This window comes from Carcharodon carcharias, chromosome 3 (assembly GCF_017639515.1).
Source record: "Carcharodon carcharias isolate sCarCar2 chromosome 3, sCarCar2.pri, whole genome shotgun sequence".
In the NCBI taxonomy this organism is placed as follows: Eukaryota; Metazoa; Chordata; class Chondrichthyes; order Lamniformes; family Lamnidae; genus Carcharodon; species Carcharodon carcharias.
Genome location: NC_054469.1, coordinates 93,751,750 through 93,778,889, shown reverse-complemented (window position 1 = coordinate 93,778,889; position 27,140 = coordinate 93,751,750). Strand labels below are relative to the sequence as shown.

The window sequence follows — 27,140 nt, the reverse complement described above, 5'->3', positions numbered from 1 at the left end:
GTCAGTTTCACAATATTTGTTGACATAAATCAAGTGGTTTCAGGTGTTTGTGATTTGTAGTTTTTGAAACTTCAAAGTGCTTGGATGATTGACACTTCTATTAGCTTGCCATCCAGACTTTGTTGGGGGATTTTTTTGGACTGTTTTTGGCCACACACCATTCTGACTTAGAACTATATTGCCGTTCCTTCACTATTACTGGTTCAAAATCCTGGAACTCCCTTCTTAACAACACTGTGGGTGGATCTGCAACAGATAGACTGCTGTGGTTCAAGAAGGCTGCTCATCGCCACCTTCTCAAGGGCAGTTAGGGATGGGCAACAAATGCTGGCCTAGCCAGCGATGCCCACATTCTGTGAAAGGAATATAAAAAATACATAGCTTGCCCACATAGATGGTGTAGCACCATAAACGTTATCATCATCATCCACGACATGCTTCTCAACATTGACTTCATTATTTTAGCTGATATTTAACTCTCAACCAACACCTAACAACAGATTATCTGATCATTATCACATTACTATTTGTATGACCTTGCTGTGTGCCAATTGGCTGCTATGTTTTCTACATTACAACAATGACTACACTTTTTTCAGTGGCTGTAAAACACTTTTGGATGTCCAGAAATTGTGAAAGATGCTATATAAATGCAAATCTGTCTCTTATTATTGAAGCTTGCCATTTGGGATATGTTCGACTGCTCTTGAAAGTCTCTAGTAGAAACAGAAGAGAATGTACGTTAGATGTCTGCTTGCCTTCTTACACCATTCTTACACCATGTGATGTATCTGGTGGTCATGTGTTGCACTGTCTGGGGGAACAGAAATAACTGGCGAAGTTGGTTACGGGTCTCAACTTTGTGGATCCCTTGGGTTTCTTCTTGGCCCATTCCTTCAACATTCTCTGGTCCAACTTGTCCATCATAATATGTTTTTAATGTTAAAGGGCTTGAGTTACTCTGATTTGTTATGCTTGCTTTGTCCTGTGAGCAGAGCACTGCCAAGACATTTGAAGTTTGAAAAGCACATGGAGTGACACTCAAATGTCTATCCTATAACCATAACTTGTGTGAGTAAATGTGACAAGCTTGCTTTGTAACAACAGTAAAATATTGAATGGAAATTGATCTTGACAGATCCCAACACTTGTCTGAAGAGCAGGCAATCACAACATTCGTTCCCTTGCTCATTTATTGTCGGCCACAGCAGTAAATCATTCGGCAATCACTGCCCAAGCAGTACATTGTCCCTGTAAGAAATAGTCCCGGAGATTAAAATATAATCTCCATATAAAATTTTCAACAGACTATGTGGAATGGGAAGATATGTGATTTTTCCCAGTCATCTTCCGTCTTCTCCAGTAAAATCCTCTGGCCAGAAATGTGGAAATGAAGCCCTTTAAAATAGCAACAGAAACCTTTTCAAAACTGAGGGTGTAATCAATTTTATGACCCCTCCCACTGGAATCTCAGTCTGGGCTGGTAGCTCACAGTAACTTTGACATTGGTGAAGTCAGGATGTGCAAAGCTACTGAAGTAGTGGAAGACCAACAAGAAAGATTTCAGGAACTCAGTATGCATCCTCCCAGTATAATATGTATGTAAAATTGAAAATTAATAAGGGTGAGTAAAAAAAGGTTATGTAAATTAAAACTAAGAGCTCACTCAGATAATTTAATGTGAAATTTTACTGTACTTGCTAAGGTATAAATTGTGATTTTCTTTTTTGCATCTCCATGGAAAGTTTACTTTTATGTTGATGGTTTATTGTGTGCTTAGAAAACACTTCAAATTGCTGGAATGTAGGACCAACAATACCGCTAGAGTTTTCTCACATCAACAAGCAACCTTTTATTATTTTGAAAAATGAATGTCTCAAATAAGAAAGTTATATATGTTAAACATAATTAGAGATTTCAGTTAGAAATTGTATCTTTTGAATGTCTGTTCTTACTGGTTATATGTGAAACAAACCACAACTGTGGGTGTGTGCTGACTCTTGTGGATTCTGGATTAAATATATCATTAATTCAAGCTCTGAAACTTTCTTTTTGAGCTTTCCTTTCAAACAGCTTCTTTTTAATTCTCCAGCAGCTGCAACTACCTTTTGTTAGTATCTCACAATGTATTTATGTTGCACCTTCTTGCATCATGAAAATAGTAACAGTATCTATCAGTTGGAGTAAGCTGAGTGTTGTCAGGATTGTATTTGCTTCAGTGAACGGCTTATGAGAATGTAAAGCCATGTCATTTTAAATGTCATGCTAAGTATATTCCCCTTTTATAGGTTCTGAGCATCTCCAGAATGATCATGGTGTAACTGTGGATTATAACACTGCTGATCCATTGATCCGATGGGATTCATATGAGACGCTCACCGCTGATGGGGAAGGTGAGGCAGGCTTATTGCATTAAATTTTAGTTATCTAAAGATTTTGTTTAATGTTTATTCTCATTAATGGAGGGCTGTTAGTAGAATGGAATAGTATCCATTTTGGGTACACAGTGTCACAGCGTGTACTCCCAAGTCAGTTATAATACAGTTAGATGTAGAATAAAGTTTACTGTGGGCAGAATTTTCAGGTCGGCGTGCAGGCAAGTATCCTGACATCATTTTGTGCTTGGCGACGGTTGGCGGGCGCACACCGAAGTCGGAAGCAGGCCCGCCAACAATTAAGAGGGCAATTAAGCCCATTCAAGATGTAATTGTCCCTGATTTTTTGTGCTCCATCCAACCTTACAGTTGGTGGATGGGCGAATCAGCCAGGCGGCCTTTGCATTTTTCATGAAACCTCATCCAAGGGCAGGATGAGGTTTCCGTTATTAAATTAAAAAAATAAAAACCTATGGACAGAATTTTTATAATGGGCAGGATTTTCCCCTCGGTGAGCGGTGGGGGAGGGCTCGCCAATGTGTAAAATGATGTGTGATGTTGCCAGGCGGAACTCCCGATGTCACCGCGCCCCATTTAAATTTTCAAGTAGGCAGGGCCGCAGCAAAATCAGCCAATTGAGGCCATTGACAGAGTCATTGAGCTAATTAATGGAACTACCCGTCCGACCTTAAGGTTGGCGGGCAGGCCAGGAGCCCCGGTGGGAATTAGAAAAAGCATGAAACCTCATCCACAGCCAGGATGAGAGTTCATAGAGGTTTTTAAAAATGTTATTGAAGTATTTTTTTTAAATTATGCACATGTCCCAATTCATGTGACAGTGTCACATGAGGGGACGTCAGGATTTTTTTTCCCTCTATTTTTAATATTTATGATAGAACAGCTGATCTCCCTGAGACAGCACTTAGCCTCAGGGAGATATGTGTGCTCTTTTGTGCGCGTGCGCAAAAGAGCCCGCTCTCGGGTTTAGGGATTTCCCTCCCCAGCCCGCACAAGGAGCGCATTGCACTTCTGAGTGGACGTCGCGCTGGGTGGGTCTTAATTGGCCCGCCCACGTAAAATAGCGCTGTGCCCCCAATGGGCACCGATCAGAGGCGCGCCTTTGTGCACCCGCAATTCAACTTCGCCCCCGACGGGTGTGGGGGGAAAATCCTGCCCAATGTTTATGTTCAGGCGACTGTGATGCATGGACAGCTTTGTTCTGATTTTTAAAACCTTTATTTAACACTTGAAGTCTTCAGCACCCTGAGGCAGCACTTTGCCTTCAGGGAGCTTTCATTCTTACGTTAGCGCCTGCCCTCCTCCTGTCCCCATCCCGGCAGCGCTGAGCATTTCAGCGCATGCTTCAGGCTGGTTGGCCGTTAGTTGGGCAGCCAGTGTGAAATTGTGGTCAGGGGCTGATCTCTGTGGGCGGTCCGTTCCCAGGCCGCTCCTGGTCCCACCGATCGCGCCTGCACACTGACCTGAAAGTTGTGCCCTATGTTCTGGGACAGTAATAATCCTCAATGTGAGCCCCTCAGCAATGACTACAGCTGTTTGTTCTGTTTCCATTTCTTAAACCAGTGATAATAAGTGAGATTGCTAATTTAGTGCTGTCAGCCAATGTCCACTGGAAACTAGATTGAAAATTCCCAAACTTACTTTATATAAAACCCAAGGAAACTTTCATCTCATCAGACCAGCTGAGGTGATAGACAGGTGCCTGACTTACTGCTCCCTCAATCCTGGTTAGCACATCTGATCTTAGCACAGGTAAAACTGTAGAATTGCTCAGTAAAAACATTATGCCCATCCTCCTCCTGAATAGTAGGAACTAAGGCCAGGATTATCCAGCCCCTTTGTGGATAGTCCTGGAGGTGGGGGCGAGGTGATGACATAAAATCACGTGGGGGGTACGTCTTGGATCTCTGCAACATAAATTCGTCGTGCCTGGTCTATATTTTACCGATGGCGAGCAGCAGGTCAAGTGTGAATGGAGCACACTTTCGGTAAAAAAGCAATTGAAAGCTAGTTAAGGTAATTAAACATCAATTAAATTCTATTTTACTGCCCCATTTGACTTTTAAGGAAAATGCATGGAGACCACAGGGCTTCAGTGCTCCAGCAGATATTTAAGGGCGGCCATGCGATGACAACTGAGGTAAATGCTGCATTCAGCACTCATTTTGCCTTCACCGGAAGGCAGTGGCAGCTTGGCCACTGCGATCGTATTGAGGACAGGGAGTGTCCAGGTACCAGGTCGTGTCTCCATAGTGCCCATCTGGCTGTTGGCACAAGGGTCAATTGCGAGGGGTCGGAGGGGGACTGGGGCATTTGGAGAAAACAACTGGCAGAGTGACCTTTCAGATCGGCAGTCCTGACTGGCTATGGGCATCGTCTATTCAGGAGGCGAATCTCATAGGGAGGGAGGCAAGGGCACATAGATCCAGACATCAGCAATCCCATGATGGGGAAGCGGCAGAAAGTTGCAGACGAGCCCACAAGCCAAAGTGAAAAAGAAGGTACCCTATAGCAAGGGTCTACAGATGAAGGGATAAGCTACCTCCAGAAGTCAGAGTGGCAGTGTCACCAACAGCCTTCATTAACAGGAAAGAATTCCATTCCATTAATCTGCAACTGGTCTGTGACCACCACCAATGGATACATAAGAACATAAGAAATAGGAACAAGAGTAGACATTCGGCCCCTCAAGCCTGCTCCACCATTCAGTAAGATCATGGCTGATCTCCTTGTGTTTCGATTTCCACATTCCCGATAATCTTTGATTCCCTTGCCTAACAAGAATCTATCTACCTCTGCCTTAAAAATATTCAATGACCCCACCTCCACCACCTTCTGAGGCAGAGAATTCCAAAGTCGCACAACCCTCTGAGAGAAAAAATTCTCCTTATCTCCATCTTAAAAGGGCGACCCCTAATTTTAAAACAGTGCCCCCTAGTTCTGGGCTCACCCACAAGAGGAAACACCCATTTGACATCCACCTTATCAAGGCCGTTCAGAATCTTGTATACTTCAATCAAATCACCACTCACTCTTCTAAACTCAAGTGGAAACAAGCCCAGTCTGTTCAACCTTTCCTCTTATGATAACCCACTCATTCCAGGTATCAATCTAGTAAACCTCCTTTGAAGCGCCTCCAAAGCAGGTATGTGCATGTTTCTCTGGAAGCAGCCACATCGACTACTCAGGCACTCCCAGGTCCTCAAGTTTTTCACCCTCTACTTCTCCCTCCTCCATCCCCTTCCACTCCCCCCACCACCCAACCTTACACACCTTCAAAGTTGGAATCTTGGTGACGAAGGATACCTTCTGATGGCTTCTAACTACTAACTCCAGTGAGGAACCCTAGGATGGAGGTCAAGGAGAAATACAGAGACCAGGGCCTCCAAGAAAATAGACCATCAGTCTCCTGAAGCTGAGATTCTGTGACTGGATTGTTCCGGTGGGGCCCTTCAATGTGCCGCAGTGAAAGTCTCCTGGATGGTGGTGGTCTGCTGTGCTTAGCGCAACCTGGCACTTCTGGGGTTGGGGGTGGCCCTGGCCAATAAGGATTTATTGGAATACAAGGCATCATCAGACGAGGAGGATGAAGAGGAAGCTGATAACCAACTGCTGCATCAGAAAGGTATGAGGGGCCTCATGGACCATCATGTACCATGATGTAGGTACAGTGGAGGCACAGGGGGTGCTCATACACACATGATTCAGATGACGCTTGCCACAGCATCCATCCTACAAAATCAAGCCCACCTGTTGCTGTTCACCTGTGTTCCAAGCCCAGGCTGCCTTGCCCAGTGTTAGCTGGTGCTTCTTGATGGCCCAAAAGACCACTACAAATGCCATGGCCCTTCCCAAGTGGCCCTCGGGGTGACAGGGACTCAGCATCAGCCTGGCCTCCCACACTCCTCTCACTGTCAGTGGCCTCAGCTGTAAGTGTATGACAGCTGGTCAGGTGCACATATGGTGCTCTCACTAGGCTGTGGCCCTAAATATATTTCTGAGCGCATAACCATCGAGGTGAAGGTGCCTGCACAAGTGGAGGATGCACCCTCTTCAGGTGCCCTGCTCCTCTTCAGAGGTGGACATCTATCTCCCAGAGCCAGAGCTCTCTCTTCCTGTGGCTGACCAGTGTGAGAGAACAGAAAGATCAAACAAGAGCTTCCATAATTGGCTACTATTCATATTGATATCTGTACATTGGAGGGCACAGAAATGTTGTTCCTCATGCTCACCTCAAGCTCCCTCATGCCCGTTAATGAGGCTGCTCAAACTCTTTCAACTGTACTCAGGCCTCATCGCACATGATGGACTGGTTGTCTTGCTGCTCTCTCCCAGCTCTAGAGCTGCCTCCTCTATGAGAGTGAGGATGGTGAGAAGTGGAACCACGTCGCCAGTCTGGGGCCTTTCTTTTGTGTTGTGGGCCCTCTTCTCTTGTGGGAACATGGAACATGTTAGTTGCCCCACAAGAACCGGCACAAGACCTAAGCGACTGGCATCCTAACTGATGTGGCCACTGACACATATTTGGCATTGGCCCTCTCTGGAGTGACCTTGCAGGGGTTGCCAGTGCAGTCTCATGTCTCTTGACGGAGCTGCAGCCATTCCTTTCCAATAGGAGGTTGCAGCCTCACCCCATTGCCACCAACATGGTGGGCTCTACCTCCCCAGTAGCCGTATCCTCACACTTAGACAGCCACTAACTCTGAAGGGAGCCAAAGTGTGGTACTCACCTGTGAGGGGTGGAGGTCTTTGATGCATTTGTGATACTTGTGGAGCCCGGTTCTCCAGATAACTCCATACTGTTGACCTGCATGCAGCCTCGATCCAGGTTTGCTTGGTTGAATGAGCAAATCTCCTCTTCCTGTCCCTGGGGAAGAGGACCTCCTGCCTTGCCCAGTTAACCTGGAGGAGAACATGTAGGGAGATGTGAACCATCGGGTCACACAGAATCTTCTTTCTGCCTTGCTGACAAGTGCCTCTTTCCTTAGGCCTTCACCACCTCTGCCTCTTGGCCCTCTCCCAGTGGCAGGATTGCACTTCTGGCTGGAGGTTGTGAATTAGATATTTGAAGCCAGTGTGAAAGGAGGTCTGAAGTATTATTCCGGTGCGGGCAGCCGTTTAATAAAACATCAGCGCATCCGACCATGCCAACTAATGACACTGCTGCCACCTCATTCCTGTCTCCGAGCAATGTATAATTGGTCACCCTGCCTGCTGGAGAGTTCAGGGATTGGAGTAGGATTGCCAACACCATCTGTTTGTGGTCCTATCAGCCCCCCTCAGCGCTTCACGGAAAATTCCAGCCCAAGTGTCCAGAACTCTATATTGGCTGTTCTTGCCATGCAAGTATGAGAAATCTTAAATAGCAAATTTATACTGTGTGGAATATATTAAACCCCCTTCTATGCTCCCTCCTCTGTGTGGGAATCGTTAAGGAATTAATATAACCAGGGTAAACTTTCAAATAAACATTGATTAAGTTGTGTAAATAAATTTCTGCAGGGAAGCTAATGCAATTAAGGAAAGTAATGAATTGCTAATCTGGTCTCTAAGGAATACTTGTATTTAGAAATCATCTTGTCATGTAGCTCTTTGAGGCATTTTCATGACATGTAAAGAATTACTTTGTGGAGTGCAGTGACTGTTAAGTAGACAAATGTGCCAGCCAGCAACGATACTGCTAGCCTCCAAACAGTGTGTGTCCTTTCACAAGGAAATACCTTAAAAACAAATGATTAAACAACAGGATTAAAATTAACCTAAATGGGAAGGAAAAGACAGATGTAGAAAATAAATTAAATTGAAATAGAGCGCTTGGATTGGCCTCAGTTGAAGTAAAAGACAATAGATCTGGAGAGTTAGCTTTTTCTCTATTGGCAATTTTATTGTTGACCTACACTTGGTGTGCACTTCTGCTTGCCGATGTAAACTTGCCATGACACTCCATCCTATTTTCCTGGTGTAATTTTAAGATTGTCAATGGGCTCCCAGTGCCTCTGTGCCCTCTACTTGGCACACCCTTATGTGAGGACAAGGCCAGAGAATTCTCAGCTACTTCAGCATTAAACAGACTCCAGCAGTTTAAATGGGACGTTGATTTTTTTGTCCTTAAACATTTTGGGCCACTGCATAGTTTGAAGCTGGTGGTGGTTCTTGGCATTGAGCATTGATAATTTACACACATTTCAGTTGAGGTTTTGATGGCTGGAATCTGACAAAGGAGAACCAAATTTTTTCTGTGCTGAGGAATGGAGGCCCTTGAAGAGCATGATCTCATTCCAGTAGGAAGAGGTGGCCTTGGCAGTGAGTGCCAACTCTAGCAACCAGTGCACAATTTCTTAATGCAAGAAGAAGTTCATTGATCTTACAGGATAAGAGGAAATTATACCTTGAGCCTTTGTAATGTCTTCTACCCATCTTAACCTCCAGGTTTTAAAGACCATGTGCTACTTCCCAGAAATATGTATGAAAGACCACAAAACTTTGTCTTCCCTTGCAGGTGTTGCTTCATTTACAGACTGACATGCAGAGAAGCAATGAAAGATTTGTAGGATATGCTTATTTGCTCCACCTGTATGGAATGCGGCCCAGCTGCCAGAAAACATTCCTCTATAATGGCATGCAGAAAGCCTTCACACTCTCTTCTTAAAGAGAAGGCCCTCAAAGACAGTGAAGTGCAATTTTAATCCCCAAAGACTTGTGCTAAAAAAAAATCATCCAGCTGACCACGGAACTGAGGAGGAGCTGGAGAGTGGGATTGAAAGGGAACATCATTATCGACACCGTGTGCAGGCACAAAGATACAAAACACGTGAAAATGAAAATGCTTTCATCACTGGGATATGTGTGAAATGATTCAGAACAAGGAAATGCCTGCCAGGAAGAGCAGTGGAATGTTTTTCAATTGGTAGCCTTGTAATATGCAGCCAGTCTTCCAGGCAACCAGCTGGTAGTGATATTTTAGCTATTACGCACAGTAGAGAGAATAGCAAAAAGCTTGATGATGATGACGTTACATCACCCAAGTGCACAACTGCTGCCAAATGGGCATGTTTGTTGAGCAGGTCTTCTTAGCCATTGGTACATTGCTCTAGGTACAATTTGATGTGGCCACTGCCTGCACAGGACCTACATTTCAGAGCTGGCAGCGGGAAAAGGATGTAAAAACAGCTATTGTGCCATCGTTTGCCCATCATTTTTCAGAAGTTTCTAATGTAGTTCAGGTGCACTAGTAAGTGGCCAGAAGAATAAGAAATGGTTGAAAATTCACAATCGTTAATGGATTCAGGAGTGACCGATTTTTTTAAAAAAGCAATTACTTATGAAGAACTTAATTCATTCTCTACCACTAGATAAAATGATGTAAAAGATACATATATCATTGGCATAAATAAATAAGAACAGGGAATTTAGTTACTTCATTGCGCATGGAGTATTCTCTCTGGTTGTGGGGTAGAATTGGTAACCCTGTACTGTTTATCTCAAGTGAGTTTTCTTCATATAAAACTAAGCCAGTAGAGTAACAAAATTATTTTACCTTACTTTGGAAATAGGAAAATAATTCATTGTACAATATGTCTATAGATGTGTCTGACTTGGACATTGGGCTGGAAAGAAATTTTCTGTTTAACGCAGAATGGTGAATCGTTTGAATGCAATGATTTTGTAATTTTTTACTTGGGTTGTTATTTAAAACTAAGGGCACAGTTTGACCTTGTGTTTATGTGAGGGTATTTTTCACTTTTTTGAACTAGTTTTGCTAGGAGCTTATTGGAATGCTAATATGTCTCGATAAGAAATTGTATTGAATCCAGTGGGTGTTGATTTTATCTGTGTGTGAAATCTGTTCAGCTGCAGTCTTTGGTTTCAAAAGCTGCACCCTGTGTTGGAAGAAGGGTTGAGGGGATGTGACAGTGTAACAGAAAACTGTTTTGATATTGTGATATTGCTTGCTACAAATCAACTTCAGTGCCTCATCGAATGAACATATTTGCTGGGTTCTGCTGAGACTACTGTAAATTGAACCGTGCCAATTATAAGAGGGTGACAAATTCTCCACAGGATTAACAACTTAACTAAAAAATATAATTTTGTTTCTGGCTTTGATTTTATGATAAATAAAATTACTTGTCTGCATGAAGCTCATTGTGGATGAGCTCAAAGTTCCTCCAATTGAGTATTTGGAAACTGAAGCCAGTATCTTCAGACACTGCCACAAGCTTCATGGATTGCAGATCCCAAAATACTGTGGCTGCTGGAAGCCTGAAATAAAAACAAGAAGTGCTGGAAACATTCAGCAGATTAGTCAACATCAGGGAGAAACAGAGTTAGCGTTTCAGGTCGTTGACTTTTCATTAGAGCTGGGCAAAGTTAGAAAGGTAATAAGTTTTAAGCCAATGAAAGAGGGGAGGGTAAGAAAAAGAAAAAAAAAGGGGTAGGCCTGTGATTGCCTGGAAGACAGGAGAGATTAACTGATGGTGTTGCAAGGCAAAAGGGAATGGTAATGGAACAAGTAAAGAAAGAAAAGATGTGTTTAGAGGTGGTGTGAATGGCAGAATGATGAGCAAGTGGTAACTGAAAGCAAAAACAAGAGGAAAATGAGTTTAAACCAAAACCTGCAACGAAAAGGGAAACAAAATTGGGGCAGAGATTATGGTCTGAAGGCTGTGTCTCTAGACTCAACAATGAGCTCAACAATTTCAGACAGTAATCCTTGCCCCCATTTCTTTTCTCTATTTTTCCTTGTAAATTTTGGTTTTAACCAGTTTTTCTTTTGTTTTTCCTTTTGGACTTCACCTGTTCATCATGCTGCCATTCACACCGCCTCCAGACACTGTAAGGCTGAGCCAGAATGTTTGTAACCTCGCTGTATTTCTAAGCTAAGCTATGGACCCAGTATCCTCTCCATTGCCCATATTGCCTATTTCCATCTCCATAATATCACCAGTCTTTGCCCCTGTCTCAACCCACCTGTTACTGAAACCTTCATTCATGCTTTATTCCCTCCAGACTTGACTATCCCAGTACTCTTGTGGCTGGTTTTCTATCCAACTTCCATAAACCTGTGTTCATCCAAAACTTTGCTGCCCATGTCCTAATGCACATCAACGTCCATTACCCCATAATCCGTGTGCATGTGCTGACCTGTATTGACCCCCCCAGCCCAACAACGCTTCAACTTTAAAATGTTCTTTCTAGTTAAAGGCGCTATATGAATGTAAGGTGTGTTTGAAGCACTCTAGAGTCTCTGAATGGTCATGGCCCAAATCTTCCAGTCAGGGTCAATGCAGAGCTCATTGACACTGCCTGTGAAGATTTTTGCAAACCTTTTAACAATTTTTCAACCACATCTCCTAATCCCGGCTGAAGCATCGAAGGGTCAGTGCAGCCTCTCCAAGAAAAGATCATTGAGTGAAAGAAGAGAGGACACGCCCCCTTTTCATGACAGTAGCTTCTGTATTCAGGTAAGTTTTTAAAGGTTCCAGGCTTTCAGTAAGTGGATAAGGTGAGTAGGGGTTTAGGTGGGTAGTCAGGTTGGGGAATGGTTGCAGGGTAATCAGGTCTGGTCAGTGGGGGTTAGTTGGATCTGGGCGGGGGGAGGGGGTGCAGGTAATCAGATCTAGTCCTGGGGGTAGTCGGGTCTGGATGGGCATGAGTGGGGAGCGGTGGCAGGGGCGTTAGTCAGGTGGTCAAAGGGGTAGTTGAGTTTAGCGGGAGGGTCGTAGTCAGGTCTAGTTGAGGGCATGGTCAGGGGGCTAGTCGGTTGGTCACAGAGCAGTTAGATGTTCAAGAGGGCTAGACGGCGGTGGGGTGGAGTTAGTTGAGTGATTGAGGGGCGAAGGGAGTTAGTTGGGTTTGGTCAGAGGGAGTTTGGTAAGGGCTGGAGGGAAGTCAGGCCTGCTAAGGCATCCATGGGGGTGGTCAGTTGTGGTGCTCAGTAGAGTTATACTGGCTAACTACTGTGTTAGACCAGGTAGTAAACTGTATGATATTTCCAGGGTAAGTATGCAGGTTAAGTCCTCCGTAACTGGCCTCAGTCTCAAAGTCGGAGGCTTTCTCAGAGGGTCCCGTGCACTAGGAAGCAGCCCATTGGAAGTTTAAACTTCCTGGACTCCAAGTCTGCCTGTCTGTTAGGACCCCTGTGGTGTTCTGATGCGCATCTCCCAACTTACGCCCCAGCCCCATCTCTGAGGATCTGGAAACTGGAAGATTTAGGCAATAATTTAGATCCCTTCTGCTATTTTAGCAGAGGCATTTTTAATTTTAAAAAAGTTATTTACCATCTGCATAAAATAATGGAGATTGGGAATTCACGTATCTACATGAAGCATTTCTACGCTATTAGCCCGTGCATAATTTCAGGGTTATTATCCTTATTAGTTACAAACTGCCTGTCCGAGGCTCTGAGAATTCTGACTAAACAGCTGGACTTAGTTAACAAAATGAATGCCTTCAACACACCAAATTATATGTAGTATGATTTCAATCAGTAAGCATAAATTCCATTGGTGCTTGCAGCTAGCTTGAACACACATGAAATCCCGCCCCCTTGTTTACATTTTCCATTGCCATATTTGGCCAGTGTGAAGTCTCATGCATATCTTGTAAGACCAGTCACCTTCAGAGGGAGGAAAGTGCACAGTATAATGAAAAATAAGGGCCCCATTCCAATGCTGTTGTTGCACCATAAGCCTGGAGTGCAGTGATTGTTTCTGAAGCTGCTGCCTTTAGAGGAGCTTTGAATACCTGCAGTAATGAAACACAGTGTGAGAGGTAAGATGCTTGTATTAACATTGGTAATAGCTATTAAAGTTTGTGTGTTTGGGGGTAAGGAAGTAAAAGAGTGAAAATGGGACAAGCCAAAGTTTAAAAAAACACTTTCTTGTGAAAAGGAATGTAGTACTGAACAAGCCCAGAGTTGCCTCAGTGTGCAACAGTGCTACTGCTTTCTCTAAACACCACCTCATCGGGTCGCTTATTTATTCTTACTGTGAGTTTTGTGCTGACTGCGACTAGGGGTGGCATGTGGTCGAGGTCCAGATATGTTTACCTAGCTGGAATCAATGTGCCCCTATTTTTACTAGCGTTGAATGAGTAGTAGAAGGATAGCTGTAGGATGTGTTATCAGCTTGAAATGCCTTTATCTACTTTACTTCTATGTGGGTTTTGTAGCAAGACGCCCCAGACAGCAAAGGAGTAAAGAAAACAGGAGCACTGTATAACAGGAGGAGAACAGACTTTTTTATTGTTCATAATTCGTTTCATCAGCCCAATGGTTTGATGATATTGAGATCAATTTTTCTACTTGACTGTGATAGACTTGCTCTGATAGTATTCAAAAATGGAGATCTTTGAACTTGGTTAATCTGTAATTTCATTATATGCAGGCAGACATGTGAAAAGTGCACATTTGGCGAGAACTGACAATTCTTACTTGTCTCTTCATTTACCTTTAGAATGTTTGCATGTGTAAGGTAGTATTTTCCATACCATGAATACTATCTGAAAATTACCTGTGAGCATAAAAGACAGTAAAATTTTTCTAAAAGCTTTTATTCTTTGATCAGTGTGGAGTGAAAGTTTTTGGCAACCAGGTGAGGGAGAGCTGTTGGATTAACTGAGACAAATTTACGAATGTTGTTTCACTAAGGAACTTATCACTGCTGCATTAAAGAAAATGTGCCAGATTCTTAATGTGGAAAACCCATTTCCACAGGATTGTGATAATTGTTATGAACACATGAGCAGATGAAAACGATTTGTATGCATCTAAATAATTACAGTATTTGTAAGCGCATTACAAGATGGTAATTCTTGTAATTTTTTTTAACTGTGGAATAATGCCATCTAGGGGACAGGTAGCAGGTGAAGTTTACTATCCACACTACTCATAATCCTTCAGATTTTATGTTATGTGGTAATTTTTTCTTAGAGGAATAGGAAACCATGTCCTCAAAGAAAAAGGCTTTGATTTAATGTGTCTTTTGCTCTTGCAGTTTATGACAGACTAATCCTTTATTTGGATTGCTATTTTTTTACTCCAATTTTCTCCCCTGTTTTATGGTGCTATTAGATGTGCAGTTTGATGGCTTCCTTAAAAGCTTCACTCAAACTCTTCTATGAGCTTGGGCATTAAATGTCAGACTCTGGCTGTGGAGGATATCACAGTTGAATCTCGTGATCAACTGATTTCTTAGCACAGCAAGGATTAGACCTTGCTTGTGTATTGTTGTTCTTTAAGTCACCAAGTACTCGACACATAGCCAAATACATGGGGCATCTTTGGAACCTACTACATTTGAGACATTCAACTGAAGAATATTTTGAGTAATTGTAAGCCCTTGGAACATGAGTCCACTTGGTTTTATTGTAGCAGTCGCATGTATTTGCATTCAGAGAGCTGAATTATAGTGAGCAGATATATTGTGTAAATATTACAGATTATATGTAATTGTAAAGATCTACCTGCTGCAGGTAAGGAAATGGAAAATAAAATGCCATTTGGTGCTTTGGAAATATTGACATCTCTGATTACATCACAAAAATGCTGTACTTTTTATGCAATGCCATAAGTGACACAATAATAATGCCCTCCAGCAAAAGTGTGCACTGTCATTTTGACTGTTGTAATTCCTCAACTATAGTGCCTTGGGCAAGAAAAGATCAGTTGCTTGTCACTTTGGTTGCATCTTTATACAACATTCATAGAGGATATGCCAGCAGTAAAATATAACTATCTATGGGCATAAGTTTGACTGGATATCTCATGAACAGGAAAGTCCCAACTAAATTATAGTTAGTTGCACCAATGAAGATACTTGTCATAATTTGTTGCTTACAGGACCTATTTTGTTTGTAGGTACATTTTACGAAGTGAATCCAACATTTTCTATTTATGAATACCATCTGGAAGGCACCTAGTGGAAAATTTTTAATGATAAACACAAGCTTCAACTTATATTTTGATAAGGAGTGCTAGCTTAAAATGTGAAACTCACTCCCAGTAAAAATATTTTTAGTGTGAAATAAATTGGAGGTTATAGCTCTGAGTAATGCTCCAAGCTTGTGTACTTAGCCTAGCAAAAAAAAGCCTTCTACATATTTGTCCTTCTTTTGCATAGTGGCTCTGTTGAGTACGTAGAGTTGGTTGGTGAACATTACTGATAGGGAGCTAAAATAAAATACTCTTGATAACACAATCTTTGTACACCGTTAAAATTGAAAGCTTATATTTGCTTCCACTGAGTTTAAGCTAATGTTGGAGCAAGAATTCAAAACTGTTTCTAATATCATTGATACCATATGATAATCGGTGATTCAATGCCATTTAAGTTTGGTTCATAGTCTCTTTCCTTCTTTCCTATCCTAGTGTCACACACCCAAGGGCCAATTGATGGAAGTCTGTATGCCAAGGTACGAAAGAAAAGCTCTTCTGAGGGCAACATTCCTATTGGTGGTGCTCACGCGACTACGGGACCTGACCAAATTGACCACACTCTGTCAGTCAGCAGTGACTCTGGGAACTCCACAGCCTCCATAAGAACAGACCGGACAGAGGAGCACTTGCCACCAGGTGTTAAGCGAGGCCTAAGCCTGCAAGAGAAAGCTGAGTTGGACAGGCTTTTAAGTGGATTTGGGCTGGAGAATTCTGTACAGTTGAAGGATATGACTGAAACAAAAGTAAAATACAGTGGAGTACGTCACATTGTACCAGTTCAAGTTCATGTGAATGGTGAACTGAAAGCCAAGGACAGAGAGACTGATATTTTAGATGATGAAATGCCAAATCATGACCTGCATAGTGTGGACAGCATAGGGACACTTTCCTCTTCAGAAGGCCAACCGTCAAACAATTTGGGAAACTTCAGTTTTCACAAGAGCAGTCAGAACTCTTTGCTATCAGATGGTTTTGGAAGCAACACTGGAGATGATCTGCATAATGCTGTTGTACCTGACCTTGGAATAGGCACAGAAACAGTGTATGACAGAACATTTGTTGGAGTTACTGAGGGAAAGAACACCTTTCAACGACCAAGAAACCCTTCACTGTCTGCACAACCACAGGGTTATAACCAAAGCAATTATTCAACTCAAACCTGGGTGCGGCAACAGCAAATGGTTGCTGCTCAACAGTATGCCTATCCAGCAGAAAATGACTTGAGGATTGCAATGGTGGGCACTGGAGAAGATCAGAGCCGAACACAAACAACATCTAAACTTCCTGATACTCCTGCAAGAGGGTCTAGCAGTAGAGATGCTGTGCAGAGGGGGCTTAGCACATTATCAGGAGACAGTAAGTTACAAGACCACCAAACCCCTGAAGTCTTGTTTGAACATGAAAATCAAGGTCTCAAACCTGCTGAGGTTGATCAGACTGCTGAAGGTGCAGGGTTGGGATCTAAAAAGCAAGATTTGTCTACGTCCCCAACTTTGGATATTGATCAGTCAATTGAACAGCTTAATAAGCTGATAATGGACCTAGATCCTACGTTTGTCCCAATTCCAACACGTGTTAATTCTGTAAATAAAGGCGCTCTTCTCAAGAAAGATGTAAACCTGCAAGGAAGCAACAGTGTGAATCCAATGGCCCAAGAACAAACTGAAAGGATCTCTGGAGTTGACTGCCAACAAGGTAAATTAACTGGCTAGTCAGCTTATAAGATACCTGGGAGCAGCAAATCTGTTGCAGAATACCCAGCTGCTCTTCAGGAAGCATGTCACATATCAAAATTCCTCGGGTCACTATAGAGTTATTTCAAGTGCATTAAGGAATGTTTTCTGTTTGGTGTCTCAAAAAAAATCATCAACATATACTGAAATACTGAACAGAAAATATCTCTTGAATGCACTTACAGTATTCCTACGCAAGATTAATTTTCAGAGTTCATTGTCTAACATGGAGGCTTTACCACTGGAAATGTATATTGTGAATTCAGGTATATGCATTTATGCCCATTAAGGTTATTCCTGGAGTATTCAGATGATTACTTAACTTTCTTTGTGGCTAATCCAATTCTTTTCCCATAATTTTATGCACTTTCTATAGTTTCTTGTGGAGTTACCAAACTTCTGTAAGACTAGAATTCCACAAGAATCAGTCGGCAGTCTGTTTGGCCATGAGTGGTGTTACAACTGAACATGCCACTGTCCACGAAATGCACATTTACATTTTCCAGAGGGGGCCAGGGTATTCTTTTTTCCTCACTCCTGTTTGAGGACATGTTGGTTGTTCCTTTGAATATTCAATACTGTTTATGACAAAAAGGTAATGTGGAAGTTAAGACTCTACATAGCGATATTAAACAAAAAGTTGAAACATATTTGTAAATCATTTGGAGCACAATTTAATCCTTTTTATGTAAAAGCTCCATGGATAAATCAGTTGCCAATCTGCTGTCCACTGTGGAACTAAGCTCTAGGTTTGATCCCTAATCTTTTCCATTAATTGATCTTAGACGGGTGGTGGTAAAAATATTAGTTAACTTACTTTAATCTTGAACTTGAAAAGGGTGGACATATTCCAGGATCCCTGCATTTGGTCATCATCCAAACACCCAACTAGAAACCCACACTTTGTGCATTGAGGAAGCTAGCATTTTTCTCACCCCTAATTCATGTATGAAGAAGCGCTACCCAGGTGAGGTGTTGCTGCCAGCATATGGAGCACTGCCCAAATTTGTATCATCGAGAGAAATGGAGTGAAAGTTGGGAGAATTATGTTTTGCAAGTTATATCTCTGCTTAAAGTGGTTCAAAACTATTATATCTCAAATCTGAGAAGAACTCAGCGTTGTGATCAGTGGCACAACCTCTTTTCACTTTTCAACATTGTCTGGAAACTATTTTTGTTGCATTGTCAAAAGTATTACCTGGGTAACTTGCACAGCATGCCTCAAATTTGTTTTAAGTTATTGTAGGTGTGTTTAGTCTTCCATTTGTATGGTAGCTCTTATATCAACTTATAGTTATCTAGGAGAAGCAGAATATTACTCATAAATCAGGACAATGTCATTAAGATAGTATATTCATTGTCAATATGGCAGCTGGTTGGTTAATTTAATATAATGTTGTAAAGTATTAACTTATATGTGTCAAATTTTCTCCATGCTTACATTTGCAGAGTGTTAATTAGATTGTCAAGATTTACAAACTGTGCAGGATGCGGAGAGCAACATGTGGAGAAGTTCTCAAATTTTTCCAGACACAGTATGGTACAACATTGTAATAGTGCCACTGAAATAAATGATTTAAAACAACAATTCTTCCTTTATCTGGCAGACAGAATAGCCTTTCCCTGAAACCTCAACTGGGTGCCACCTGTATTGTTCCAAGATTGGTTGACAGGGTGTGTTCTGCTACTTCTATTTTTCTTTTCCTAAGTTAACATGCTATGCCTCTGAAGGGGTTCATCTTGTGAAAAGGTCAGGCAGTGAGGATTAATGAGTTTACGTAGTATTACAATCTGGAGTACAACTGCCCTGTGTTAAAGGGGAATGAGAAATGTGCAGTGTTTAGAAGCTCATTCTTGCTGCATAGTAAATGGAATTTTGACATCATTCCAGTTTCATGCTGCTTTTAGAAGTGATTGATTGTAAAGCCTCTGATGTGAACATGAGAAAAATCATTGACAGATGTTGTTTGATATGTTATGGCTGTAAAAGTGGAAGCAGCATGCTAGCACACATGTTATGTGCTATTGCTTATCCATATTGCCAGTATAAAACCACAGATACAGCTGCACCAGGTGAGTGGTTTAGCTCCTGGTTTAAAGTATTAACTCTAGAACGGTGTCATATTTTCTATTACTAGCTCTGGCATTGTGTTTACGATCAGTCAGTAGTTCTGGTGGTTAAATGTTATAATCCAACATTGTAATAATGGCATGTATTCATGAGGATTGATATATTTTTCTGATAATACTTCACCAACTTTGGAGTGAAGGATTCACTGGTTTGTGTCTTCTGTTGGCACCAGGATTTTGGAACTTGTTTACATTTTGGAAATGTAATCAGTTTGGGAAACTGTAGTTTTGAAAAAAAAAATTCTTGGGATGTGGTATCTGTTGACAAGGCCAGCATTTATTGCCCATCCTTAGTTGCCCTGAGAGGATGATTGTGGGCTGATTCTTGAGTCATTGCTGCTGAAAGTGATTGCACATTGCTGTTGGGTAAGAAGTCCCAGGATCTTGCTATAATAAAACTGTAATAATTACTATTAATTAATACTGTGAAATTTGTGTGAAGCTTGAAAATGACTGAAAAAGAAACCAGTAGGACTGCAGTTATCTTGAGCTGCACAGAATCTGTAGGCTTGCAAATGGAAAAAAAAATCTGGTATTAAAAAATTATAGTTTACATCATTAGAATATTGAACAGATTAGGAATCCTTTAACCTATGTTTTTCAGAATGACACCCAAGCTGTTTAAAAATTTTTTGTAAGATCACATTTTCATGAAATCTGGATAAATGGTTTTATATAGTGGCTTATTTATGCAATCAAAGTGTAAGTCTGTGAGGAATCAATGGCCTTTGCTATTGCAGTGGTCAGAATGTTTAAAATGACGTGTTTTGGATCGTTTCTCCTGGGTCAGGTTACTCCTTTCCCAGTAACTGCTACAGATGTAAAGAAAAGGATTTTTATCGAAACTTACTTTTGTGCACCAATAAGTTATTTGCATGTCTCTGTGGATGTGTGCAGCAGGGTGCTCCATCCAAATTACAATTTAACATTTCCTATGTTATTTTAGTTGGAAGTTTTAATCCTATGATAAATTGTGAGGCAAAATTCTTGTACGTTTATCAGGCCTCTACTACAGTGCCCCAATCCAGCTGTGTACATATATACTGAATCCAAGGTTGCGAGTACCCCAAAATTATTCCAAAGTTTTCTTCAAATGATGATTACATGTGTAAAAATGCAGCTATGGTAGGAGAGGGAAGCTAGATGGCGTTACAACAGATACGTATCACAAACACAAGTAGCTGTTACCATCTTGAACACAAGAATTCTTAAGAACTTGGAAAGGCCATTAAACCCATGCAATCCAAACCATTTTTAATCTATTACTATTGCGTCATATATCTCAGATATTTAATTTTTTAAAAATGCCCCCTGTTGCCTTTGAAAACCATTTAGGCTGTCTGCATAAGTAGCCTTCTCTGTTAATTTATTCCAAGTAATCACCTTTAGATTAAACCAAGTTCCACGCCTTCCCTTTTTGCTCTTAACTTTATAGGTGCATGAATCAATCTATAGGAACAAAAGATGTTGAGTAGAAATAATCAGTTTATACATTTAAACAGTTTGGTTTTGTCAATTTTTTTCTGCCATTTTTCACTTCTTTACTGAAGCTGATGATTCAGCAAGTAGCCTGGGTATATTCAGATTCAGCTGGGCATAGATATTTGGTGTCCTCTAGTAACTCATCCAACTGGACAATTGTTCTGCATAACCCTTAAAATGAGTCTCATCAGGCTATTTCAACATAGGAAGCATCATGTTCTCTTCCATTGATGACCTCGTCTGACATCTTCACAATCTCATTTAGTATAGATCAGAAAATCATGATCAGGAATGGAAATCCTGATCAATACTCGCCTCGCTAGCCCATTTATTTTTTCTGGGCCATTTGCTGCTCCCCTTTGGTTAGCCTGCTTGCAGTCAGTTAATTCCGTTTAGACTGGGATTGAATTTGGCTGAACCATGGAACGAGTGAATGCATGTAGCTTGAAACCAGTTTGAAATCTTGTAGATTAAAAATTGGAGATAGTAAAAAGAAAACCTCAGGCCTAAACTGTGACTTTACAACATCAAAGGGCCAATTTCCAACTCTCCGCCAAGCACAGATATCAGGAAATGGTGGGCATGCTGTCCACAAGTTTCCAGTCACTAATTTAAATAGGCTGGAAACGGTGGGCAGCATGCCATTTCCAGGTATGCCTATCTGCGGGCAAACTTTTCTGGTGGTAACCCAAATTTAAGCAATTAACTGCTCAAATGTCACCTATGCACACATTAATTAAGAAACAAGAGAAGACAGGCTATTAGGCAATTTATAAAGAGATATGTATTGTAATGTAAGGTTTTGCAATAAGCTTTATTTTTGGTTGGCTCCTGACCAACTTGTCTTAACTTCCTTTCATTTACAGATGATGATAATCTACACATTAGCTTGGATTCTGTTGTAATGTAGAAATTAAATGAATGTATTAATTTGAGCTCAGAAGTAGGAAATCAGATTTTTTGATCTTGATTTTGCATGATGCGCTAGGTTTTCTGCAAAAAATACTGGTGGAATGGTTAACGTCATTTATAGGTGCTAATGAACAAGCTGAAACCCATTTAACTATAGGGAGCAATTTACCTCTCAGTGAGGTACATTAAAATAGATCACAAGATTGTTATAGCATAGAAACATCCATCGTGTCTACACCAACTCTGACTGAGGAATTTCCTTAGTTCCATTCTCCCCGCTTCTCCCCACAACTCTGCACTTTCTTCCTTTTCAGATAACAGTCTAATTGCCCTTTGAATGCTTTGATTGAACCTGCCTCCACCACAGTCTCTGGCAGTGCGTTCCAGACCCCAACTGCTTGCTGCATGAAAAAGTTTTTTCTCATGTCGCTTTTTGCTTCTTTTGTCAATTACTTTAAAACTGTGCCCTCTCGTTCTCGATCCTTTCACGAGTGGGAACAGTTTCTCCCTGTCTCCTCTGTCCAGACCGCTCGTGATTTTGAGTACATCTATCAAATCTATTCTCAGCCTTCTCTTCTCCAAGGAAAGCAGTCCCAACTTCTCCAACCTCTCTTCACAAGTGAAGATCCTCATCCCTGGAACCATACTCTTGATTTTTTTCTTCACTCTCTCCAATGCTTTCATATCCTTCCTAAAGTATAGAAACAGAAAATAGGAGCAGGAGTAGGTCATTCGGCCCTCCAAGCCTGCTCCACCATTCAGAATGATCATAGCTGATCCTCTATCTCAATGCCGTACTCCTGCTCTCTCCCCATACCCCATGATGTCTTTAGAGTCTAGAAATGTATCTATTTCCTTCTTAAATATATTCAAAGACTTGGCCTCCACAGCCTTCTGTGGTAGAGAATTCCACAGGTTCACCGCCCTCTGAATGAAGAAGTTTCTCCTCATTTCAGTCCTAAATGGCCTATCCCATATCCTGAGACTGTGACCCCCTTGTCCTAGACCCCCTTAGCCAGAGGAAACAGCATCACTACATACAGTTTGTCCAGCCCTGTTAGAATTTTATATGTTTCAAAGAGATCCCCTTTCATTCTTCTAACCTCCAGTGAATACAGGCCTAGTCGACCCAATCTCTCCTCTTACGACAATCCTGCAATCCCAGGAATCAGTCTGGTGAATCTTTGCTGCACTCCGTCTATGGCAAGTATATTCTTTCTTAGATAAGGAGACCAAAGCTGCACACACTACTCCAGGTGTGTTCTCACCAAAGCTGCAGCTGTAATAAGACATTCTTGCTCCTGTACTCAAGTCCTTTCGCAATGAAGGCCAATATACCATTTGCCTTCTTAACTACTTGCTGTACCTGCATGTTTGCTTTCAGTGATTGGCACACAAAGACACCCAGGTCACTTTGTACATCAACATTTCCCAATCTATCATCATTTAAAAAAATACTCTGCCATTTTGTTTTTCCAACCAAAGTGGATAACTTTACACTTATCCACATTATACTGCATTTGCCATGTATTTGCCCACTCGCTCAACCTATCTAAATTGCATTGAAGCCTCTTAACATCCAGAACTGGACGCAATATTCCAGCTAAGGCTGAAACAGTGTCTTATACAAGTGTAACATAACCCCATTGCCCTTGTACTCTATGCCCCTATTAATAAAGCCTAGGATCCTGTATACTTTTTTAACCGAGCTCTCAACCTGTCCTGTCACTTTCAATGACTTACGCACATATACACCCAGGTCTGTCTGCTCCTCCACCCTCTTTAGAATTGTACCCTTTATTTGATATTTTCACTCCATGTTCTTCTTACCAAAATGTATCACTTCACATTTCTCTGCATTGAACTTCATCTACCACCTATCTGCCATTCCACCAACTTGTCTATGTCCCCTTGAAGTTCCACACTCTCCTCCCCACCGATCACAATGCTTCCAAGTTTCGTATCATCTGCAAACTTTGAAATTGAGCCATGTGCCCCAAGGTCTAGGTCATTAATATATATCAAGAAAAGCTATGGTCCCGACACTGAACCCTGGGGAACTCCACTACAAACATTCTTCCAGCCTGAAAAACATCCAGTAACTACTATTCTCTGTTTCCTGTCATTCAGCCAATTTCATATCTATGTTTCTACTGGCCCTTTTATTCCATGTGCTATAACTTTGTTCACAAGTCTCACAAAGTCACATGCCTTTTTGAAGTCCATGTACACCACATCAACAGTATTGCCCTCATCAGTCCTCTCTGTTACCTTTTTAACTAACTTGCTGGAGTTTTTTGAACATGATTTTCCCTTAAGAAACACGTGCTGTTTTTCCTTAGTTAACCTGCATTTTTCCATGTGACTATTAATTTTGTCCCGGATTGTTCCTAGAAGTTTCCACACCACCAAGACTGGCCTGTAGTTACTGGGCTTATCCTTATACCCTTTTTTGAACAGGTTTATAACCTTATGTAATCCTCCAGTGTTCTGGCACCACCCTGAGTCTAAGGAAGGCTGAAAAATTATGGCCAGTGCCTCCGTAATTTGCACTCTCACTTCCCTCATTATCTTTGGATGCATCTCATCTGGTCCAGGTGCCTTATCAACTTTAAGTTCAGACAGCCCATCCAACACCACCTCCTTATCAATTTTAAATCCATCTAGTGTCTGAATGATCTCCATTTTCACCATGAACTTTCCTTGAGAAAGACAGATGCAAAGCTTTAATTTAATATCTCACTTAGGTCCTATTCTTCCATGTGTAAATCCTCTTTTTAGTCCCTAATCAGCCCCACTCCTTATTTTGTCACCCTTTTACTATTTATGTGCCTGTAGAAGACTTTGGGATTCTCTTTTATATTAGCTGCAAGTCACTTATCATATTCTGTATTGGTTTATCTCACTTGCTTTTCCGCCTCCCCCTGAACCTTCTATATTCAGCCTGGTTCTCAGTATTTTCTATCTGACATTTGTCATAAGCACACTTTTTCCTCTTTATCTTAATTTCTTTCTCTTTTGGGATAGTGAGCTCTGGCTTTTTTGTTACCCTACCTTTCCCTTTTGAGGGAACATACCTTGAATGTGACCGAACTATCTCTCCTTTGAAGGTAGCCCATTGTTCAGCTATCATTTTTCCTGCCAACCTTTGACTCCAATTAATTCAGCTTAGATCTGTTCTTAACCAATTTCCCCCAGTTAATTATTCTTACTCTAGATTGTTCTTTGTACTTTTCCATTGCCTGTCCAAACCTTATGATATAATGCTAATTGTCCCCTAAATGCTCTTCTGCTGACAAGTGATCCATTGGCCCAGTTCTGTTGAAGGGTCATGAGGACTCGAAACGTCTACTCTTTTCTTCTCCGCCGATGCTGCCAGACCTGCTGAGTTTTTCCAGGTAATTCTGTTTTTGTTTTATCCATTGGCTCAACTCGTTCTCAAGAACCAGGTCTAGCAGGGCCTCCTTTCTCATTAGACGAGAGACATACTGCTGTAGAAAATCATCTTGAACATCCGCTATGAACTCTTGCTCCTCACTGCTATCTACATCTCCCAGTATTCTGTGCACCTTGGTATTCCTTTCTCATATTATCTCCTGTTTCCCACATCGCTGCCAAGTTAGTTTAAATCCTCCCAATAGCACTAGCAAAACATCCTGTAAGGAACTCAGTCCCAGCTCTGTTTAGGTGCAACCCATCCAGCTGTGCACATTCAATCACCTCCAGAGCTAGACCCAATGTCCCAAGAATCTAAAGGCCTCCCTCCTGCACCATCTTTTCAGCCAAGCATTCATCTGCTTTGTGCTCTTATTTCTATACTGACTTGTGTGTGGTACTGAGAGTAACTTGGAGATTACTGCTTTTGAGGTCCTGCTTGCTAATTTCCTAACCAGCTCCCTAAATTCTGAGTCCCGGACCACATCCCTCTTTCTGCCTATGTTGTTTGTACCTATGTGAACCACAACTATTGGATATTCACCCTGGCCCCCTTAGGTGCTCTGCAGCTGATTAGTGACATCCTTGACCCTTGCACTAGGGAAGCAATACACCATCCGGGATTCAAGCCTGCAGCCTGTCTATACCCCTAACTATCAAATCACCTATCACTTTGTACCACCCTGTACTGCTGAGACACCTGTGGTGTCATGGACTTGGTGCTGGCTGCACTCCCCACCATTACTCTCATCAATATTCAGAACTGAATACTGCTTAGAGAGTGGGATGCACTCAAGGGATGCCTGCACTACGTGCCTGTTTCTTCTTGACTGCCTGATGGTCATCCATCCCCTCTCTCCCCACATACTCTTAAGTTGTGGGTTTACCACATCTATAAATGAACTATCCACGAAGCTCTCAGCCTCATAGATGCACCACAGTGACGCCAGCTGCTGTTCAGGCTCTGAAACCCAAAGTTCAAGCTGCTGCAACTGATAACACTTCCTGCACAAATGGTTATCCAGGACACAGGAAGCATCCTGGAGTTTCCACGTAGCACAGGATGTGAATTCTAGAGGTCAGAGCAGCCCTGGCATTTCTCTGTTAGTTAATAATCTTGCTACATCTATTACATCTTACTACTGCGAATAAACCTTCATCAATACTGACAAACCTTGCTCCTGTTAATAAGCCTTACCAAGATGAATAAACCTTACTAATACTAATAAACACTACTAATATTTAGTACATGTTAGTTGTAGTAATACACCTTACTTAAAAAAAAATAAGACACATCAGTTTATCCCCTAGTTTAGACCTTCTGAAAGATCTTTCAGTTAATTATTTATACTAGAAAATTTGGCTTTCAGTTAACTAATCTCTCTTAAACAAGACATTGTAGCTGAGAATTTTTCTTAAAATTCACATAAAATACTCAAAATATAAGGGATCAAAATATAATTCAAAGATATTTGGCTTTCTGAGCAGATGATATTTGTTGCATACCTTACCAGCCTTGGTTATTTACTTAATGTAATTGGTCTGAAACACAGTGACTTTCATTCCCACTGCCCACATCGTACAAAGGTTTCACGGCACTCGTGCTTCTAAAACTCCTATGCTGTCTCTTCTAAATCCTGTATACAGCCTATATATTTAAAGTAAATTTGCTACTGCTTGACTTATAAAAGGATGCCTCCTGAATTTCTAATTGATTATGTATTGCTTGGAAAGACTGTTAGGATCTTCCCCTTAACTCATGTTTGTTTTAGCATATTAGGAGATTTTATCTGTAAATTAATTTGTATTTTTGTTGGAAAATGTCTAATGTAAATGCTTTTTTCTAATCTTGTTGCTTATATAGTTTTTGTTTCCTGATGAATTTTCATAGGAACATTCATAGAATGTAGATGCTCCTGATTATGGGGAAGAATCATTCACTACTTACACGATTAAAAAAAGTAAACCCAAGCTGGATGCTATGCAGTGAGATATTGCGATTAGAATTGCAAATGTTTACTAGCTCTTCAAGCCAAACATCACTCCTTTTGTGTTTTCTTTATTAATTTTCTGGTGGCTGCATATAGTTTTGCTTTATCAATTCCATTTTCATGCTTT

General features: G+C 41.4%; 1 protein-coding gene across 8 annotated transcripts in view; it reads left to right on the top strand.

Moving 5' to 3' along the window:
• Positions 1-27,140, top strand: part of LOC121276097 (tensin-3-like) — a 488,964-nt gene that overhangs the window by 374,734 nt on the left and 87,090 nt on the right. For all 8 annotated transcript variants that reach the window (XM_041184035.1, XM_041184034.1, XM_041184037.1 and 5 more), the window contains 2 exons: positions 2,289-2,393; positions 15,763-17,025. In XM_041184035.1, coding sequence (XP_041039969.1) covers positions 2,289-2,393; positions 15,763-17,025 — 1,368 coding nt within the window. The remainder of the gene's footprint in view (positions 1-2,288; positions 2,394-15,762; positions 17,026-27,140) is intronic.